General features: G+C 37.4%; 1 protein-coding gene across 2 annotated transcripts in view; it reads left to right on the plus strand.

Annotated features, from left to right (window-relative positions):
• AEBP2 (AE binding protein 2) overlaps positions 1-20,921 on the plus strand; it is an 81,912-nt gene extending 60,991 nt beyond the window's left edge. For both annotated transcript variants that reach the window (XM_011954875.1, XM_011954882.1), the window contains exons 5-9: positions 152-276; positions 12,250-12,317; positions 14,581-14,694; positions 17,989-18,015; positions 18,572-20,921. In XM_011954875.1, coding sequence (XP_011810265.1) covers positions 152-276; positions 12,250-12,317; positions 14,581-14,694; positions 17,989-18,015; positions 18,572-18,617 — 380 coding nt within the window. In that variant the 3' untranslated portion in view covers positions 18,618-20,921. The remainder of the gene's footprint in view (positions 1-151; positions 277-12,249; positions 12,318-14,580; positions 14,695-17,988; positions 18,016-18,571) is intronic.
• Positions 20,922-22,949: the final 2,028 nt, after the last annotated feature.

The following is a 22,949-nucleotide window of genomic DNA, read 5'->3' on the forward strand; positions in this document are numbered from 1 at the left end:
AGTCTTCTTATCTAGAGTTCATGTGTTGTCAGCAAATAATATCTTGCATTTAAATCCTATTGATAGGTACGTATTTGTTCATTGTGTCAGTCTTTATTTTACTGTTATGTTTTTCTAAATATTCTTTACTTTTTTTTATGTTGACTTTTAGCACGACCACATGATTTCTTCGATGCACAAACACTGGATGCGATAAGACATCGAGCCATATGCTTTAACCTCTCAGCTCATATAGAAAGTTTAGGGAAGGGACACAGTGTTGTTTTTCATAGTACTGTAAGTATTCTTTTATTTTTTCACATTAAATATAAAGCTTTGCTAATTATATTTCCACAGTCATTTCTAGATCTCTCAAAATCTAAGAAAATACAGTTTAACAAAAATCACAAAACCTTTTGTTTTATCAGTATTTAAAGTATTGTATTATTGGTTATAAAGCACACATTTCCTATAATTTTACGTGTTCGTGATTAAACTGAATATGTTAGCCTTTAGTTTGAGCTACTTAGGAATAATGGGGTGACACATCATGTAGTGCTACTAGGCATTACTGGGCTCTGACATTAGGTAAACCAGGTGTCTTTTCTCACCTGGTTTCCTCATTTGCAAAATTAGAACATGAGACTCCTTTTACCTCTAAAAAGTTTCATTCACATTTCTATGTACTGCATGGAGCCACCCCTTACCCCATGCACCCATCCAAAGTTTATGTTAAAGAGAAAATAAGATTATATTTGCTATGAGAGCTTCATGAGGAAGGGATTTTAGTCTCTTTTGTTCCACTGATCTAGCCCAAGTGCCTAGAATTTTGCCTGGCACATGATAGGCACTCAATATAGTTATTGAATGACTATGTTGTCAACATAGAAGAAGAAAAGTACCAAATTTGAAAAAGAATAAATGCAGTTTATTTTTTGGTTTATTAGGAGTTGTAATAGAGAGTTGTTCTTTCTTCCATGCCTCTTTTCATTTTGTTTTACAGTCATTTTTAAATTGGTGTAGTTTGGTGTAATTAAGTTAATAAATGTACATTGTAGATCATACTTTTGGTGATTCGAATCTCTGAAAAGTATGTGTTTAATTTTGGCTGACAAAATACAGGCTGGGCATGGTGACTCGCACCTGTAATCCCAGCATTTTGAGAGGCCTAGGCACGCGGATCACCTGAGGCCAGGAGTTCGAGACCAGCCTGGCCAACATGGCAAAACCGTGTCTCTACTAAAAATACAAAAAATTACCCAGGTGTGGTGGTGGGCCCCTGTAATCCCAGTTACTCGGGAGGCTGAGGCAGGAGAACTGCTTGAGCCCAGGAGGCGGAGGCCACGGTGAGCCGAAATCACGCCACTGCACTCACAATCGGCCTGGGCAGCAAGAGCGAAACTCCGTCTCAAAACAAACAAACAAACAAATACAGCCAGGCTTGGTGGCTCACACCTATAATCCTAGTACTTCGGGAGGCTAAGGCAGGCAGATTGCTTGAACCTAGGAATTCAGTACCAGCTTGGGTATTGGCAAATCCCTGTCTCTACAAAAACATGCAGAAAATTAGCCAGGCATAGTGGTGTGCACCTGTAGTGCCAACTACCCGGGAGACTGAGGTGGGAGGATTGGCTGAGCCCAGGAGGTCAAGGGTGCAGTGAGCTGTCATCGCGGCACTGTACTGTAGCCTGGGCTACAAAGTGAGACCCTGTCTGAAAAAAAAAAAAAAAAAATTATAAATACACTAAATTTGGGTTACTTTTATTTTTTATATTTCAATTGAAAAATGCATGAGAATTGAAATACAAAAGGTCCTTGTTGATATCAATATCTTGGTTGGTTTGAATCTCTATTTCCCTCATCTCCTACAATAAAAGAGTTTTTTTGGTTTTTTTTTTTTTTTTTTTTTTTTTTTGCATTTTTGTGTTTTCTTCTACATGCAGTCATCCCTCCGTATCCACAGGTTCTGCGACCATGGTTCCAACCAACCACAGATTGATAATATTTGCGGAGACAAGAACCACGATAAAAATCATATAAATTAAGAAGTACAGTGTAACAACTATTTATATAGTATTGACTTAATTAATATGGGAAGTTTTGCATAGATCATATGCAACACCATGTTATTTTATATAAAGACCTTTTAGAGCATCCTTGGATTTCACTATTCAAGGCAGTTGGAGATGTCCTTGCTTACTTCCCAATTATATATAGCTTTCCTGTTATTTGTACCTACTTGTTTTTCTTTTGAGACAGAGTCTTGCTCTGTTGCCCAGGTTGGAGTACAGTGGCATGATCTAGGCTCACTGCAACCTCCACCCCCTAGGTTCAAGCGATCCCCCTCCCTCAGCCCCGAGTAGCCAGATTACAGGTGTGTGCCACCACGCCCAGCTTCTTTTTGTATTTTTATTAGAGATGGGGTTTTGCCATGTTGGCCAGGCTGGTATTGAACTCCTGACCTCAAGTGATCTGCCTGCCTTGGCCTCCCAAAGTGCTGGGATTACAGGCATGAGCCACCATGCTCGACCCATCTTGAGTTAATTTTTTATATGGTGAGAGCTCAGGTAGGGGTCCAGTTTCATTCTTTGGCATATGGTTAGCCAATTTCTCCAGTGCCATTTATTGAATTAGGGAGTCCTTTCCTCACTGTTGATTTGTGTCAACTTTTTTGAAGATCAGTTGGTTGTAGGTGTGCAGTTTTATTTCAGGGGCTTCTATCCTATTCCATTGGTCTGTTTGTCTATTCTTTTTTTTTTTGAGACGTACTTTTGCTCTTGTTGCCCAGGCTGGAGTGCAATGGCATGATCTTGGCTCACTGCAACCTCTGCTTCCTGGATTCAAGTGATTCTTGTGCCTCAGCCTCCTGAGTAGCTGGGATTACAGGCATGTATCACCACGCCTGGCTACTTTTGTATTTTTGGTAGAGACGGGGTTTCTCCATATTGGTTAGGGTGGTCTCGAACTCCCAACCTCAGGTGATCTGTCTACTTCGGCCTCCCAAAGTGCTGGGATTAACAGGCATGAGCCACCACGCCTGGCTGTTTGTCTATTTTTGTACCAGTATTGCACTGTTTCGGTTACCGTAGCCTTATAGTGTAGTTTGAAGTCGAGTAAAGTGACGTCTCTGGCTTTGTTCTTTTTGCTTAGAATTTCCTTGGCTCTTTTGGGCTCCTTTTCATTCCATGTGAATTTTAGGATACTTTTTTCTAATTCCGTTAAAAAATATTGGAAGCTTGATAGGAATAGCATTTTTTGGGCGTTGTCACCATTTTAATGATACTGATTCTTCCAATCTGTGAGCATGGAATGTTTTTCTATTTTGTGTCATCTGTGATTTCTTTTAGCAGCCTTTTGTAGTTCTCGTTGTAGAGATTGTTTACCTCGTTGGTTAGATGTATTCCTCGATGTGTGTGTGTGTGTGTGTGTGTGTGTGTGTGTTGGTTATGGTAAATGAGACTGCATTCTTGATATGGTTGTCAGCTTGAGTGTTATTGGTGTATAGAAATGCTACTGATTTTTTTACGGTGATTTTTTTTTTTGTATCCTGAGACTTTGCCAAAGTTGTTTATCAGGTTTATGAGCTTTCAGAGAAATCTTCAGGTTTTTCTAGGTGTAGAATCATATTGTCAGTGAAGAAAGTAAATTTGATTTTCTCTTTGCCTATTTGGATGCCTTTTATTGATCTTACCTGATTGATTGCTCTGGCTGGGACTTCCAGTACTATGTTGAAGAGGAATGGTGAGAGGGGACATTCTTGCGTTTTTTTTTTTTTAAACATTTGTTTTTGTAGAGACAGGATCTTGCTGTGTTGCCCAAGCTGGTCTTGAACTCTTTGCCTCAAGCGGTCCTCCTGTCCTAGCCTCCCAAAATGTTGAGATTACAGGTGTGAGCCACCACACCCTGCTAAAATCCTTTGTCTTTCTTCCCCTTTCCAAGACAAGGTCTTACTCTGTCACCCAGGCTGGAGTGCAGTGGCACAAACATGGCTCACTGTAGCCTCAATCTCCTGTGTTCAAGAGACCCTCTCACCTCAGTCTTCTGAGTAGCTGGGACCACAGGCATGCGCTACCACACCTGGCTAATTTTTTTTATTTTTGATAGAGGCAGGGTCTCACCATGTTGTCCAGGCTAACCTTGTCTTGTTTATGGACTAAATTTAAATGGAGGCATGCTTGACATAATGTAGGTTATTAAATGTATCTTGTAAATTAATTTATGTTTTTAGTTACCACATAACCAGTGTTGCCCCCTAACTTGAATTTTTCAGATAATGAAACTAGGGACTAAAAAGGTTGTATTACCTTTCCTAGTGTGATCTAGTATAGTTGTGTATTTTTGTTTATTTGTTTGTTTGTTTGAGATGGAGTCTTGCTCTGTCGCCCAAGCTGGAGTGCAGTGGTGCGATCTCGGCTCACTGCAAGCTCCGCCTCCCAGGTTCACGCCATTCTCCTACCTCAGTCTCCCAAGTAGCTGGGAATACAGGTGCCCACCACCACGCCCAGCTAAATTTTTTTGTATTTTTTTTAGTAGAGACAGGATTTCACCGTGTTAGCCAGGATGGTCTCAATCTCCTGACCTCGTGATGCGCCTGCCCCGGTCTCCCAAAGTGCTGGGATTACAAGCGTGAGCTCCTGCGCCCAACCACTTGTATATTGTTAATACATAGGGTTTATGAACCTTTACCCCACGCCATTCTTGGATTCTAGGATGAGAACTCTTGTGGTATTTAGATTGATATGTGTGATACTACAGGGAAGATAGGTCCTGCTTGAGCCTTGCATGGGAGCCTGGTTAGGAGCTCACCCTTTTGTTCCTCCTGTGTTGTCAATTTATTGACAGCAAATATACCAATTAAATGGACACTATTAAATAACTTAAAAAAAAAAAGGCAAGATAGAAAATAGAGCAATAGTTAGGTATCAGTACATTCCACACAAGTTTTAGAATATTTAAGGGTAGAATTGTATATTTTGGAAATTAGATAAGGATATAAAGGAGAGAGTGATAGAACAAAATTTGGAGTCAAAGGCAAGAAAGTGGAAAATTAAATGCAAAGGAAAGGAAACTTTTTCTGAGATTGGAAGACATGAGAGCCACGAATTTGAGGAAAAGTGTCCTTATTCTCTTTTAAAGAACATAGGAAATACATTTATCTAGACAAGGATGAAAGAGTTGAGGGGGGGAAATACAGGATTTGGAGACCAGAAACAGTTAATATGGCTGCTCTGGGGATTTTGTGGGGATTCAGCAAGGTTAGGGCCTTGCTCAGCAACGCTAGTTGAAATCCTCCTTTGAAATTCGGGAACATAGTTTCATGATATGGTAGGTCTGTAATTAGATTTTTTTTTTAAGAGGTCAGTAAGATGTTGTCACCATGTCCAGAGTGTGGCATTAGAGCTAGTTTGTTCATTCACTTAAGTGTTTTAAATATTAAGGTGCTCATTAAAAATTGAGCACCTACTGTGAGCCAGGTACTAATGACATAGCAGTGAACAAAACAGATTAAAATCAAACAACCAAACAAAAAAATACCATGCAGTTACTCTAATGGAAGAGACATGATAAAACAAGATAAATTAGTAAAATTGTAAAAACTTGTAATGAGAGCATGAACCATTCAATTATTAGTGGGGGATAAGCACTTTAGCCAGAGGGAAGATGAGGTGTAACCTACTGAGGTGGTACTATGTCAGGTATATTAGAACAACAGTGAGTAGGCAGAGTAGGCAGTGTAGCTGGAGGGAACAAGGGAAGAGGAGAGAGTAGGAGTTAAGTTTGAGAGGTAATATGGAGAACCTTGGTGGACTAAGACCTTAGCTTTTATTTTGTGTGAGATGGGAAGCCATTGAAGGGGTTTGAATAGGCATGGTCTGATTTAGTTTGTTTGTTTGTTTTATTTTTTTGAGTCAGAGTTTTGCTCTGTCACCCAGGGTGGAATGTGGTGGTATGATCATGGCTCACTGTTGCCTCAAACTCCTGGGCTCAAGCAGTCCTCCCTCCTCAGTCTCCCAAGTAGTTTGGTCTGTAGGAGCACACCACCATGCCTGGCTAATTTTCTGATTTTTTTTTTTTGGTAGAGACGACGTCTTGCTAGGTTGCCCAGGCTGGTCTCAATCTCCTGGGCTCAAGTGATCCTCCTGGCTTTGCCTCCCAGAGTGCTGGAGTGAGCCACCGTGCCTGGCCTGATTTTTAAAATAATATATATAATATTTTTTTGAGACAGAGCCTTGCTGTGTCACCCAGGCCGGAGTGCAGTGACACCATTCCATCTCACTGCAACCTCTTGCCTCCCAGGTTCCAGCGATTCTTGTGCTGCAGCTTCTCGAGTAGCTGGGACTACTACTAAATTAGCGTCCCCATGCCCAGCTAATTTTTGTGTTTTTAGTAGAGACAGGGTTTCGCCGTGTTGGCCAGGCTGGTATCGAACTCCTGACCTCTAGTGATCCACTCGCCTTGGCCTCCTAAAGTGCTAGGATTACAGGCGTGAGCTGCCGTGCCTGGCCCTTTTATTTTTCTCTCAGTAAAGAAACTTGGTGTCAATAATTTTTATTGAGGTATAATTTATATATAATAAACTGTACCCATTGAAAGTATACACTTCTATGAGTTTTGAAAGTTGTACTCACTGAGGCAAGCTCCATCACAGTTAAGATAGAATAGTCCAGCACTCTGAAGTTTTCTGGTGTAGCTTTGTAGTACATTCCTACCTCCACCTTCTGCCCTAGAAAACCTACTGTTGTTCCTTTCCCTCATGCAGGCTTTAACATGTTCGCTTTGATTTCTGTGTTGAGAACAAATTGTAGAAAGTCATCGGTGAGAGTAAAGGGGAATTTGTCTTTTCAGTATTTCAAGAGAGAATGATAGTGGCTTAGACTGGGATGTTTGCAGTGGAGATAAGGGTTGGATTCTGTTTATCTTTTGGAGTTAGTGTGGACATGAATTATGGATAGATGAGATACTGGATATTAGAATAAGAGGCGATAGAAAATATGGGAATTTTTAGTGTATTTGTGGTATTTATAGGTATTAGACTGGATGAGATTACCTAGGAAATAAGTGTAAACAAAGAGAAAGCATGAGGATTGAAGTGTTTGGGGCTCACCAAACATTTAATGATTTAAAGGGCAATAGATTTAGTAAACTGGTGGTCTGGTAATGAGCTAGTGTCTCTACAGATAAGGGAGTAGTGATGTAAAAGGGAAGCACTAACTTGCATATACTTTCATTAGAGCAGCTCCTTTTGATGAAATCCTTAGCCTCACCATGGGAGGAATAGAGATGGCTCCAAAAAAAAGGAAAATGAAGGAACCAAAAATAGTGGTAATAATATTAGAAGTCTAGAAAGAAAATAAAAAATTTGCTCAGAGTCAAAGTAGTCCATGAAAATGAAAAGTTTTTGAGCTATAGAAAACATCTGAGAGGACTTAAGAACATTGAAACTTACATATATTGTAAGCTTAAAAACCTAGGAATGAGTGATGTGCACCCATAAGTCACAGTGAGGAGGCAGAGGTACCTTAACTGAGGAAAAGTCACAAAGGTGGAATGTAATCCGAAGAATGATTTTTTTCCTGGGGAAGGAAAGTGGAAGGAAGAGACATCCATAATGAGATAAGGTCTTCATTGGACACAATAGAAAGGAAAGGAGCTAGATGAGCAAATTCTCCGAAGTTTTATAACTGGGAAGGTTTTGATGGAGGCAGTACATGTTAAACAGAATCAATTCTGTTAGTAGTAAAAAACATTCAGTACTAACTGCAAATTTAAGTTACTTTGTTATCAAATTAACTTTTATAGAAAAGAATACAAATAATGAAACAATTGGTTAAAAGAAGGATATGAGGTACTATACTGTTTGGTTTGCCTAATTAGCCTTATTTCATTAATTCTTTCGAGCCTTCTCCAGAAGAGGTCAGCAAAATCCTAGTTACCAGTCAGTTGGCTTGCTGTGCTTGGTTGGCTTGCATTGTTTTTATGTATTATTTCATTGTAGAGGTATTTTTTTTTAACAGCTCTAGACCTGTGTTTGGGCTTTTTAATTTTGTTGCCAAGTGTAGAATCAGAGTATTTATTTGACTACAGACTTTTTTTAAAAAAAATATTTAAAAAAATAAAAAATAGAATCAGAGATTCACCATGTTGTCCACACTGGCCTCAAACTCCTGGGCTCAAGCAGTCCTCCTGCCTCAGCCTCCCAAGGTGCTGGGATTATAGGTGTGAGCCACTGCACCTGGCCTGGCCACAGGTTTTTATATAGTGGAGACAGTGTTTTATTTTTGCTTAAAACTCTGCTTTTACTCAGTCCTAGTATGTTTTCAGGATGACATTATAACATTATTTTGTTTGGGTGGTTGGAACTTGGTTAAAAAAAGTTGAGATTAAGATTATTAAAACACTAAAGTTCTAATTTTGTTTATATGGAAATTTTAAGAGTTTGACATTGTTTTGCCTGATTTTATTTTATTTAAGCATTACCTTAATTTTCAGAATCTGGTAATGAAAGTATTGCTTTTCTTATACTTTTTTAGGTCTTTCTGTTCAGATTGATGTTAACTTGCATAGATTCCTTAAGCTTAAACCTAGACTGATTGGCCTATCTTTCATTTAAAATAAAACCAGCTACAGCAAAAAACTTCAGGAGATAACACGTGCCTGAAGTTGTAAATTAGAGACTTTTCCTTCTCATTAGTATTTTTTCTTTACTGTTTATTCATTTAAAAATATTTCAAAGACTTTCTTCTTCCTCTTCTGGGATATCGTCTGCATCCCAACTCAGACTGCTCCAGCGTTTGACATAATGTCGTAGGCTTTTCTATGATACAGCCTCTAACAAAACAAGGCTGTCCCGGACCCTTGGTATTAGAGTTGTTTACCTTTTTACTAAGAACGTTGGGAATGCACCAAAATCTGCATGTGGCATGTGCCCAGACAGACATTGAGGGGTTCGTGCTGTAAGAGCTAAAGTTCTCCCTGAGATTGTCCAAAACAAAGAACGTGTCTGCAGGGCCTGTGGTGGTTCCATGTGTGCTAAATATGTTTGTGACAGGATCAAGCATGCTTTCCTTATTGAGGAGCAGAAAATTGGTGTGTAAGTGTTGAAGGCACAAGCACAGAGTCAGCTAAATTAAAAAATGCAACTTTTTTGAGTAATAGAAATGGAAAGACTTAAAAAATTTCATCCACTATGAATGCTTTTGATTGGCTGAGCTAAGCCACATACTTAGATAGTAAAACAAATGGCATTTTCATCCCCTTAATAATAACATGGCTTTGGCTTGATTATTTAAAGCTTCTTTAATTATTTAAACTCCTTTAATTCATATGTGTTTGTGAAAATATATGATTAAAAGTGAAGTTGAGGCTGGGTGATGTGACTCACACCTGTAATCTCAGCACTTGAGAGGGAGGCTGAGGTGGGCAGATCACCTGAGCTCAGGAGTTTGATACCAGCCTGGGCAAAATGGTGAAAACCCCTCTCTAGAAAAAATAAAAAAGACATAGCTAGGCCTAGTGGCTGCACCTGTGGTTCTGGCTACTCAGAAGGCTGAGGCGGGAAGAATGCTCAAGCCTAAGTGAGACTTCATCTTGAAAAATAAAAGTGAAATTGAGACAAGGTTGTTGAAAAACCCTTTACTTTGATAGTACCATTGCTACTTTTTTTTTTTTTTTTTTTTTGAGACGGAGTCTTAACTCATTTTGTTGCTTGGACTGCAGTGCAGTGGCATGATCTCGGCTCACTGCAGCTTCCGCTGCCCTGATTTAAACAATTCTCCTGCCTCAGCCTCCCGAGTAGCTGGGATTACTGACATGCACCATGACGCCTGGCTAATTTTTATATTTTTAGTGAAGATAGGGTTTCACCATGTTGGCCAGGCTGGTCACAGACTTCTAACCTCAAGTGTTCCGCCCACCTGTTACTTGTTTTTATTAGTGTGTGTGTAAACCCAATGTTAAATGACTGCATAGTATTCCATTATATTGCATTGCATTCTCCATTTATTGGAAATGTTTGGGTTAGTACCTAGGGTAGAGACTGAATTGTCTACCATATTCTACATTCCACACTTGGCGAGGGAAGGTAGGCACATAAAGCAATGGCAATATGGTGTGATACATGCTAATGTAGAATAAGCACTCAGCATTTTGAAGACATGGACTAGAGACTTTTCACCCATTATTGGAGTTGTAGGGGAGGGGCAACGCGGAAAAGGTGATAACTCATGTGTCCTAAAAAGGAGATGGGTAATTGTGTATGCGCATGGGCAAACGCAGCATATGCCAGGCAAGAAAGTGTTGGGATGGTGGGAGTAAAAATTTGATATAAATTTTATTTGACTTAACTGAGACCTATATTTGCCTAGGTTAATTGCCTGAGTTAAAATGAGTAATCGAAAAATGAAGCATACATAAGTTATTTTTGCTGAATATATAAATGAATGTTCAGTAATTTGTTTTATATAGAGCCAAAGTCATACTTTGGAGTCTAGATACGTTAATTGGGGTTTCTGGTCACATTTCTTGAATAAACCACATTTAAACGTGTACGTAATCTAATGGTTTGCGCTTTTATTTATTTAAAGCAGAACCAGAACTTGTAGACAGTTGAAAAGCTATTAGAGATACCCTAATGAGACATGTTACCGTTTTTGTTCTCAATTTTTACTGTGATTCTGCAGTACATTGCTTTTTAAGGAAGTGACCTTTTTTTTTTTTTTTTTTTTTGAGACGGGGCCTCACTCTGTTGCTCAGCCTGGAGTGCATTGGCACAGTCACAGCTCCTGGGCAGGTGATCTTGTCACCTCAGCCTCTCAAGTAGCTAGGACCACAGGCAAGCACTGCCATACCTGGCTAATTTTTTGTATTGAGACAGAATCTCCCTATGTTGCCTAGGCTGGTCTAGAACTCCTGGGCTCAGGTGATCCTCCCACCTTGGCCTCCCAAAGTACTGGGATTGCAGGCGTGAGCCACCGAGGAAATGATCTATAGTAAGCCTTCCAAAAGCTGTGAGCTCTGGTTTTCATATAAATAAGTGTGTAGTTTTAGTAGGGTGGGATTTGTTTTGTTTTACTGTTGTGTGCCCAGCACTCTAAAACGATATGTGAATATGATAACTGCTCTTTTGTAAGACATTAATGCTGCTGGTACACAGAAAGCCCCAGAGAGCTGGTTGTTTAAGTTAGAGATCAGGACAATATTTCTATTATATGTTCCATAGTTTGGGAAACTGTTCTAAATATAATGCTAAAGGAGTTCAAGGCAGAAAACCATGAAATAGCTGAGGCCTAGCGAGGCCAGATCCTGAAGAGTTTTCTGCACCATACTAAGAGTTACCCTTTCCTAAGTGCTAGGGAGAACTGTTGAAGAGTTTGTCGGGAAAGTGATACTACTGAATTTGTCCTGATAAAGCCTTCTGGGTACTGAGTGGAAAGTAGCTTTGATGACTTGAGGAGGTCCAGAAGAATGGAGACCTGAACCTGGGTTATGGCAGCTTGGATGGAGAGAATAGGTATTAATGAGTACAGTTCCTAGATCTTAGTGTTGGAATATTTGCTGTCCCCTTTTTGGGCCTGAAGTGCTCGAAGGTGTTCACTGTAACACAAACATCCTTGTCCACAGAGCTTTTACTGAATCTAGGTTTTTTTTTTTTTAAGGATAAATTTCCAAACATTTAATTAATTCATTTTATACTAAATACTACTATAGGTGGTATGACACAAAGGTTCATAGGTTAAGAAATATTCCTATGTCATTGAGTTTTCAGTCTTGTGGAAAGACAGGTTGAGTGTTACAAAGCAGGAAAGAACTACAAAGCAGACAGGATGTAGTGGTGGTACTATCTCTTCCAGGGTATGAACACTTAAGTTCTTGATTAGAGGTAAAAGTTTTTTTGTTTGTTTTTTTTTTTTTTGAGATGGAGTCTTGCTCTATCGCCCAGGCTGGAGTGCAGTGGTGCGATCTTGGCTCACTGCACCTTCCACCTCCTGGGTTCAAATGATTCTCCTGCTTCAGTCTCCTGAGTAGCTGGGACTACAGACGCCTGCCACCACTCCCAGCTAATTTTTGTGTTTTTAGTAGAGACAGGGTTTCACCATATTGACCAGGCTGGTCTCAAACTCCTGACCTTGTGATCCACCTGCCTTGGCCTCCCAAAGTGCTGGGATTACAGGCGTGAGCCACTGCACCTGGCCCCAAAAGTATTTTTTAACAATACATGAAAAATGATGTTTCACACATTGTTTTTATGATTTATTTTCATGTCATTATCAGGTAATAGCTAAGAGAAAAGAAGATTCTGGGAAGATCAAACTTTTGCTTCATTGGATGCCTGAAGACATGTAAGTATTTGAAATACTATACGTAAGTAATAAGTTCATGTTTTAGTTTTGTTAAAATCTTATGCACAAAAATAATTTGTTAAATTCAAATATAACGAAATTACACTTTACAATGTTTTGAGGTTGTCAGGATTAAAGAGATACTCTGAAAGGTCTTAGACTATCTGGCCTATGTATATTACGCTTCAAAACTTAAGCCTTTTTTATTTTTATTTTATTTTTAGTTTTATTTCTTTATTTATTTTTTGCTGGAGGCAGTGGCTCACGCCTGTAGTCCTAACACTTTGGGATTATAGCACTTTGGGATCAGAAAGTTGGGAGGCTGGGAGAGGCCGCCAGTTTGAGACCAGCCTGGCCGACATGGTGAAACCCCCATCTCTACTAAAAATACAAAAATTAGCTGAGTTGAGTGTGGTGGTGCGTACCCATAATCCCAGCTGCTTCGGAGGCTGAGGCACAAGAATCACTTGAACCCGGGAGGCAAAGGTTGCAGTGAGCCAAGATCACGCCACTGCACTCTAGCCTGGGCAACAGAGCGAGACTCCGTCTCAAAAACAAAAACAACAAAACAAAAATCTTAAGCTTTTTAAATCTTCTGTGGTGTTTTTTTTGTTTGTTTGTTTGTTGTTTTTTGAGACAGGGTCTCAGCCTGGGCGTCAGTGAGACTCTGTCTCAAAAACAAAAAAGTATAGAAATTTTAAATCATTTTTAGCATTTTTAGTGACCTCCAAACAGTATGCAAGCAGCCATAGTTGTGCCTTTGTTTGAATCTTTTATTTAAAAAATTTGTAAATGTTCTCTGGTGCATAGTGAATGGTATTTTATAGAAAAAGAAATTGACTAATTTTCTGACAGTGATTACATTTTCCTTTAAGCTTTTGTGCCCATTTAGAGCACTTCTGACCTAGATGTTCCTTAGTTCAGATATTTCATGTAATTTTCGCTTTATCTTTTTATTAAAATTTTCTTTTTATAAAAGGAAGTGAGGATATATTATAGAAATATTGGACAAAATTTATAAGCATCAAGAATATAATAAATTTCATTGAAAGAGATTTTATTATGTATGCCTGATTGACATATGTGGCCAATGGCTGGGCGCAGTGTTTATACTGGTAATCCCAGTGCTTTGTGAGGCTGAGGCAGAAGGATTGCTTTTAAGGCAGGAGTTTGAGATCAGCCTGGGCAGCATAGTGAATCCTTGTCTCTACAGGAAAACAAAAAACAAAAAAATTAGCTGGTTGTGATGGTGTCACCTGTAGTCCCACATACTCAGGAGACTGAGGTGGGGAGATCAGTTGAGCCCAGGAGGTTGAAGCTGCAGTGAGCCATGATTGCACCACTGCAACTCAAGCTTGAGGGACAGAGTGAGACCCTGTTCAAAAAAATCAAGTTCAAACGTGTATATTCCTAATGTTCAGGAAATGGATTAATCCAAATATCAAAATACATTCATTTGAATTTTATTGTAGAGTTGAATTTCTTTGAATTCAGTGTTAATGGCCACATGCATTTTTTTTTTAAATGGAGTTTAATCTTACAGGGGTTTTATTTATTTATTTTGTTGAATGGACTTTAATCTTACAGGTTTTTTTTTTTTTTTTTTTTTTAAAGAGACAGTCTCGCTCTGCTGCCCATGCTGCGGTGCAGTGGTGCACTCTTGGCTCACTGCAACCTCTGCCTCCTGGGTTCAAGTGATTCTTGTGCCCTGGCCCCTGGAGTAGCTGGGAATACAGGCATGCGCCACTATGCCCAGCTAATTTTTGTATTTTTAGTACAGACGGGGTTTCACCATGTTGGCCAGTGTAGTCTTGAATTCCTGGGCTTAAGTTATCTTCCCCCGTTGGCCTCCCAAAGTGCTGGAGTTAGAGGAATGAGCCACTGCACTGGGCCTTTTTATTTCTCTATTAGTAAAGAAACTTACTGTCAGATTTCCAACAAGTCAAAATCAAGTATGAATTTCACTAATTGAGTTAAAAGCTAGCCAGTGTGTTCTGACAGATTTCTAATTTGATAAGATGTTGCCACTGAAAATGTTTAATTTATTCCTGAATTCATGTTTAAAATTTAACACTGCCATTTCTTATCTGGAACTCCACGTCCTGCTATTAAGGTTGATAGCTGAACTTCCCTGGCTTCTGGGAAACTTGTTCACTTAATGTGGACTGATCAGAGTAGCAGAAAATGCCAGAATGTGAAGGCACATGAAGTGTAAATCTAAAATTAATGTTATTTTATTATTGACTTGTTTTTTAATTCATAGTCTGCCTGATGTGTGGGTGAATGAAAGTGAACGACATCAGTTAAAAACTAAAGTAGTTCATTTATCAAAGCTACCCAAAGATACTGCCTTGCTTTTGGACCCAAACATATACAGGTAATTTAATGCTTGCCTTTATGTTTTACTTTTTGATTTGTAATTTTCTCTCCCCAAATTTTGGATAAATTAGGACTTAGTTTTAAGGGCTGAATTTTGATACCAAGTATATCTCATTACTTCCTGGCTTTTTTTTGTATGTGGACTCACAAAAAGTTAAAAATTGTAGAATCCAGAAAAACAGTATTTTGCTAATAAAATTTATATGCTTAATCCCAGATTTATCTTAAGTATGTTAGATTGTAATATACTTAGTAATTTGAAAATACGTGCCCTTTAACAAGGTAATTCTTTTTGTAATAACAGACTTTTGTGGACCTAAAAATATGTTGCATGAGTCTGAAATACCAAAACTGTTTGATTTTTTTTTAACTTACCCTTTCTCCAAACTTTCCAAAAGAGCAATTCAAATATTATTTGTTTTTTAAGACATAGCTTAGAGTGTTCACATTTCTAGTAATTTTATGTTTTGAGCTTTTTTTAGTGTGCTGTGCTTATGAAGGTATGTGGGGGAAGGAGAAGAGACCAACATTTCTCTTCTATGCGCTGAGTCACTTTGCTAGGTGCTTTGCGTACCCGTCATCCTCACGGCTGCTCTGTGAAGTAGGTTTTACTGTCTCTGCTTTACAGATTGGAAAACTGAGGCAAGAGGTTAAATGGTTAATCTGCCCAAGTTTCCACAGAATGTGGTTGAACTCCATAGTGCCTCTATCCAAATGATGTACACAAGAGTGATTAAAGAAGTGGTGGAAATGCTTAAAACCAGCTTTTAAAAGGCACTCTTACGGAAAGGACTTTATATCTTTTTTCATTGAAACTTTTTAAATTTTAGCTATCATAAAGATAGCGAGTTTTACATTAATACGTTGAAGGACATATTCATTCCACGGTGCACCGTTTTGGGGTGCTATTCACCTGGAGATTTCCTGTAACTTGGGACATTATTCTGTGAGTAAAATTCTAACATAATGGGCATTGCCATCTAGAAGCATAGTTTTCCCTGTTACAAAAAAGGTTTTTTTTTTTGGCTGGTCCCAGTGGCTCATGCCTATAATCACAGCATTTTGGGAGGCTGAGGTGGGCAGTTCACTGAAGTCTAAGAGTTCAAGACCAGCCTGGGCAACATAGTGAGACCCTGTCTCTACAAAAAATACACAAATTAGCCAGGCATGGTGGCACATGCCTGTGGTCCCAGCTACTCAGGAGGCTGAGGTAGAAGGATTGTTTGAGCTGGGAGTTCGAGGCTGCAGTGAGCCAAGATTGCACCACTGCACTCCAGTGTGGCTGACAGAGCGAGACCCTGTTTCAAAAAATTTTTTTTCTTCTCAAACATCTTTGGTGAAAGTGCTAATTAATACAATAAAACTTGTTCTTTGTGGAATGAACTAGATCATCAAGGAGAAGATTGAGAGTAATCTACTACCAAAAATTTGGCAAGGTTGCAACTTACCTCTCTCTTTATAAAGAAAAATAATTTACTTGTACCTAATTTAGAGTTGTTTAAGTTTACTCTTTGGAGAGATGAATTAAAATTAGCATCCTAAAAGAGTGGTATTTTGGGAGAGCCACTCTGCCTTTTAGAACTAGTTGTAAACCTCTCTTAGAGAGTTGTCTTAAATTAAGATTAATCTGTGTTTCTGCCTGTATCCTGTTTCCTTCTTTCCAAGAGTCTTGCTTTCTCACCAAACCAGCTTGTTTTTTTTCTGTTTCTGTGCTATATTATATAGGAAGCAATTTAGATATTTTAATGAAAGTGACTTAAAACAAAATTTAAGCTTAGAACTAATGTTCTGAAGTGCATAGGAACAGTGCTGCATATTCTCAAATTTATGTGTGTGATTCCACAATTCCTGCTGATTTTATTCTTTGAAATGAGGATGTTCTTAAGATATATTAGGTGCTTCTGTGGATTTGATTTTCCCTACCTGTGTCAAAAATGCCATCTTGGCCTGGTGAGGTGGCTCACGCCTGTAATCCCAGCACTTTGGGAGGCCGAGGTGGGTGGATCACTTGAGGCCAGGAGTTCGAGACCAGCCTGGCCAACATGATGAAACCCTGTTTCAGCTAAAAATGCAAAAATCAGTCGGATGTAGTGGTGCACGCCTGTAATCTCAGCTAGTTGGAAGGCTGAGGCACGAGAATCACTTGAACCCAGGAGGCGGAGGTTGCAGTGAGCCGAGACCACGTCCTACACTCCAGCCTTGGCTACAGAGCAAGACTCTGTCCAAAAAAAAAAAGAAGGCCATTGTAAAACTTATTTTTGACTCTAAAGCTCTGTGCTTTCACTATTCTGGAAATCAGAATTGAGTGTACTGTAAAGTGGTATAGAGTCATAGAAGCACCTACATTTGTCCTAGTGTAGCAATCTTTTCTTAAATTGCTGGATTTTGACTGGGAAAACTTGTGAAATTAATTAAAAGAAGAAAAACAATTATTCTTACTTGTTTTTAGGAGAAATAACTTCCTGCTTGTGCATATGTCATAATGAAAGTATGGCAAACCTTGTGCAAAATAAACATATTCCTTCAAAATGAGACTAAAAGGAATATACAGTTGGCCCTCTGTATCCGCAGCTTCCACATCCATGGATTCAACCAACTGTGTATCAAAGCTGTTTGGAGGGAAAAGATAGCAATACAACAATAAAAAATAATACAAATAAGACCAATATAGTGTAACAATGATTTACATAGCATTTACATTATATTAAATATTATAAGTAATCTAGAGATGATTTAAAGCTTACAGAGGGATGTATGTAGGTTATTTGCAAATCCTGCTATTTCCGTGGATTTTGGAATCTGCAGGAGATTCTGCGGATCCCCTACTCCCACTGTGCATGCCGAGAGACAATTGTATTTATTTGGGATTTAAGCATTGGGGTTTGTTGCTGTTTTTGAGACCACTTCTCTCTACGTTCCCAGGCTCATCTTGAACTCCTGGGCTCAAGCAGTCTTTCTGCCTTGGCTTCCCAAAGTGCTGGGAGGATTACAGGCATGAGCTTCTGGGACCCAGCCAAGCATCAGTTTTAAAGTATTAGTTGGCTAAAATCTATGTATTACACATAGAATTCTGTCTTAGAAATGCACTAGCAGGCTAAATTTAAAACTTTTATTAAAAACAACTGTATTATGTAACTAAGTATAGATCCATATGTGTAAATGTTTTGGAAATACATTTTTATTATAATCTGTGATTATCACATTGCCTGTATCAATATTTTTAATGTCTCTTGAAGCACTCAAATGTGTTTGACTCAGTTGAATAAAAGAATTTCTTTCTCTCTTTTTCTAGAACAATGCCGCAGAAGAGGTTGAAGAGGTAAAAAATAAATAAATACATAAAAAGCAAACAAGCGGGGACACCTGCAGTCTTAGTCACTGACAATGGGTTTAGGAAAAGTTGCACATTAGAGTCAACCCCTTCCTTTTTTTTTTTTTTTTTTAATCCAGTATTTAGGATAATATTTATGCTTAGTGTAAACATTCTGTGAATGAAGTAGACTCTTCGGTGGAATATATTAATATATTACTGTATATCCACATTTTCATGGAATGGTACTGTGGGAGACTGAGCAAACACTCTTTTGGCAACTTAGTAGAACAGCTTCTTAAAGGCTTTGCATGCTTGCTGCTTTAAGCTGCTTTTTTTTTTTCTTCCCTTTAGTGATTTCAGTAGTTTATATTGGAAAGAAAAACAATTACAACATGTGCCCTTACAAATACCAAAAGCACTGTAAGGATATTTGTCTTGACAGTGTTTATTTGATTTGAAGTCATATTAGGAAATATTTAGACAATGAAAATTATCAAGAGATAATTTACCTTTCAATTATGATAAATAGATGTGATTGGTTGCCATTTGTGTTCTTTTGCAGAACTCTGATAAGAAAAGTGTTCAATTTGTATTTAAGCAAACAGTGAACGACGTTTGCAATCAACTAAAAATTCGTCTATCGAATTAGGGCTGAAAATTACTGTTAGAGTGTTGCAGTATGTCTGGTGGCTCCCTTTTCAGGACTAGGGCTTTCTCATGGAGTACAGTATGTTAATATTTACCTATATAACTAATCTGTTAACGGTTTTTGAAAAACCTTTCAAATTATTTGAATAATCTTCATATTTTCATTTAACCTATATGACTCTAATTTTTTTTCTGAGGAAATCATTTGGTTTTTGAGTTGTTTTTTCTTAATGTAAGAAAAATTGTATTTTTTTTACAAGTATCTTCAAACTGAATCTTTTATGCACCAAAGTTGGTTTTGAAAAGGAAAATAAAATCACTTTCTTGCTTGGTAAGCAAGAAGCCATATCGATTTTTTTTAACTTACAGAAATGGAAATATGTGTAACTTGTTAGTATTGTATTAAACAAATGTTGCATAGAGATAATAGAACATTGCTTGTAAATAATTCAGCAGATTTGTAATATATTTTTATATTTTGAAATGTACTGTAGATGTTTTTCTAGAGGCATGAAAGTTAAATGTATATATTATGGTAGAAATAATATTGAAGGATATTGTAATTCACTAGTGCTGCCAGAGGAATTGTTAATAAAAGCACCTTCTTTAACAATAAATGTCTTTCACAGACTTAAGGGACTATGTACTACTGTTAATATCTATAAGAACAAAACACATTGAACATCCTTCCAGAAAGTCTTTGAGGGAGGACCTATACCCATAATAGAATTATGGCACTCTTTTCTGACAGTGATCAAGAAATCAATTACTTCCTTACTGTTGGAAGGACATTGTAAAGTATGTGGTTATATGCAGTGAAACTGCAGAAAATACTCCTGATTGAGGAGTTTTCACTTTACTACAGTGATATAAAAACCAGCAGTTTTTACACTAAATTTTTTAAAGAAATATAGACAAAAATATAGAATTAAACCTTTGGTTCCAAAATGGGAAAGGTTCCATGATGCATAAATCATTTCTCATTTGCTTTAAAAAATTTAAAAATGTAAAAAATTATGAGAGACTTTATTCGTTAACAATGGGGTAAAGAGCTATATACATGAAATGAGTCTTATAAAATTAAGTGAAGTGCAAATAAAAGCACTGCTACTATAAGACATTCTGGAATGGTTGTTTAATAAGGGTATTATCCATTTGATCTATAGCAATGTGATTTTATTTTTAAAAAGAAAAGCAGTGTGTTTTCTTTTTTTGTTGTTTTCTTTTGCTTAAGCACTTCATCAATTGCTTTCTTCTGTATCTGCGAAGTAATCTGCAATCTCTTTCATTCTTTTTAAAATTTGATTTGTTATAAAATTGCCAAATAGAAGTGTTTCAGATTCATAGTTTGTACCTGTATTTTTATTTTATTGCCTCATGTTCTTGTAAGTCATTCTTAATTGACCAATGATTGTAGACCTTGCTTGAGTATTTTTTCTAATAAAACAAAGCAAATCACATTTAGCTTCAAATTGTAACAGTTCAATTAAATTTTCAAATTACACCTGAAAAGATACATCTGATATTTTCTATGTAGAGCACAGTAAGTTTTTTCGTTGTGTAGAAATAATTAGATGTGAAAACCAGATTTCGTGATCCTTGATTAACTTCTGAGTACTCAATCATAATCCTTTTGCTGCTTATCTGATGTTGGTTTGATACTGTTGATTAACACACCAAAAAGAATATGGAATTGAAATGAGCTAGCTTTATAACTTGTATGTATACATGTATACACATAACATTCAGTTATGACTGGGTAATAAGTGTGAAAATTTTAATTTGTGGTTTTCATTTATTAATGTCTACCCATCTGTATTGTTGCTCCTACCTTCAAATATGACATATTTGTAATATGACACCTGAAATAAGTCTGTTGTCCAGAATTTATGTATTGTTCAGCATCAAGCAAACTACAGCTCACAAGCATACCCATTTATATGTTGTCTGTGCCTGCTTTCTCCTGCAGTGGCAGAATTGAGTGGTGAGACCTTAGGTCCTGCAAGCCCCCAGTTTTTACTACAGGTTGGCAATCCCTAATCCAAAAATCTGAAATAAAAAATGCTCCAAAGTCCAAAACTGAATGCTGACATCATGCCGCAAGTGGAAAATTCCACGCCTGACCTCATGTGACTGGTCGTAGTCAAAACAATTAAGACTTTGTTTCATGCACAAAATTATTAAAACTGTTGTGTAAAATTACCTTCAGTCTGTGTGTATAAGGTGTATGTGAGATATAAATGAACTTCATGTTTAGTCTTGGATCTCATTTCTGAGTCTCATTATGTATATGCAGATACTAAAAAATCTGAAAAAATCAAAAATCTGAAATACTTCTGGTCCCAGGCATTTCGGATAAGGGATACTCAGCCTGTCTCTGGTCCTTTAAGAAAAAGTTTTCGGTTCCTTTGTCTAGTTGACAAAATGTTCGGAAACATAAACTTAGACCACACAACTTGCATTTTAATATGACAATGTTGATCTTGGTAATAAACCAGTACATTAAATTTTAGTGAAAGTTGTTTCATGTATTTTACAGTAAATATTGCCAACAAATGGTGGTTTTTGGAAACTTTTACGTTGGGTTTTTTAAGTTGTTAGTAGTCCATCATTTCATCATTTGTGTTTCTGTATTTATTTTACTAAGAACTAAGTAAGATTTTGTACATCAGATTGTGTTTGAACCATAAGGCGCATCTGCTTTATCTAAAAGAATCTTAAGGTGGAAAATAGTGTAAAATTTAAAAATTTTTATATTTCTAATAAACTTTTTATATATAAATGTTACCTAAAGTGGACACATGTTACTTGTGAATTTCACGTAAGATGGACAGTAATTATCTCTCAATGAAATATTTTAAGATTTGTTTTACTAATTGAAAACATTAATATGTCAGTAAATCTTTGGCCTTAATGCTTTTCTCCCTTTTTACACATTAATAAAATGTTTTAAATATGGTATTACTCTTAAAAAGGTAGAAACTGCCAGTTGTTTAAAGCTTTTTTATTTTTTCTTTGAATTCTTAATTCATGATGAACGGATGTTGGATTATTCAAATATAAAAATGGGAAAATATGTATTAAAAATACTTGATGGAGGGTTTTCTCTTTAGTCACAACTTAAAAAAAGAAACCTTTAATACCTCTGCATAACTTCTCTAAAAGAGCTTAAATTCTTAGTTTATATGAAAACTGATATGTATGTCTGTATAACAAAGCCTGTTGGGTACAGGTCTACAAGGGGATACTTCGTTTCTAAAAAAGGAGTTAAATCATGTGTCATTTGAAAATGTTTTTTTGAGATAAGTGGACATTTTGGGGATTTTGGTTAAAACATATTTCTCTATTCTAAAAAATAATAGGATATGTATTCATAAAAGGGAAGAAATTGTTAGAAAATTTCCTGTGTACATGGTTTGTTTTAAGAATCTTGTGACCTGGTGTAGGGCATTTAGCAGTTCTAACACTGCAGTTTTAATACATTTGCTGTTTTTTTTTTTTAAGATTAGAGTATGTTTAAAATTTAATGGTTATGAGGCTCTGTAGCCTTAAAATGTATTATAGTAGTAAAATGTATTCTTATTTTTATCTTAAAAAGCCTAAATATTTACATTGCATAATTTATTTATTGAATCAAGTTTATGTGGTCTCACACATGGTTCTGTTCATCTGAAAATTAAAAAGGATTTGTAAGCAGTTAGAGCAGGAATTACAACCCAGGTGTTTTTTTTCTAGGTCAGAATTCTTTTCACTGTACCACACTGCTGCTGTCAGTGTGAGAACGTGAATGTACATTGTGATACCACTGTGAAGTTGTGTCCGGTGTTTCTGCCACAGCCAGTCCCTAGCGTGATCATTCGTGGCACAAAATAGTCTGTCAAATTTGTTGAATGAGTGTTATAGGTGAGTAATTTTTATAGTAGAATACTTTGGAGAATTAATAGTGATAAAACAGTAGTAGGGTTGAAGTGACCTAGCTTAAGCCACATCCTATGATAATATCAGATAGTTTTCACAAGAACCTTATATACTGGATATAGTGGCTCATGCCTGTAATCCCAACTACTTGGGAGGGTAAGAAGGGAAGATTGCTTGAGGCCAGGAGCTCCACGCTACAGTGAGCTATGATCACAGCACTGCACTCCAGTCTGGGTGACACAGCGAGACCCCACCTCTTTATTTTTCGCTAGGGAGTCTTGCTCTGTTGCCGAGACTGGAATGCAGTGGTGTGATCTCAGCTCACTGCAACCTCTGCTTCCGGGTTTAAGTGGTTCTTGTGGCTCAGCCTCCCA

The sequence above is a fragment of the Colobus angolensis genome, unplaced genomic scaffold (genome assembly GCF_000951035.1).
Source record: "Colobus angolensis palliatus isolate OR3802 unplaced genomic scaffold, Cang.pa_1.0 Scaffold11, whole genome shotgun sequence".
In the NCBI taxonomy this organism is placed as follows: domain Eukaryota; kingdom Metazoa; phylum Chordata; class Mammalia; order Primates; family Cercopithecidae; genus Colobus; species Colobus angolensis.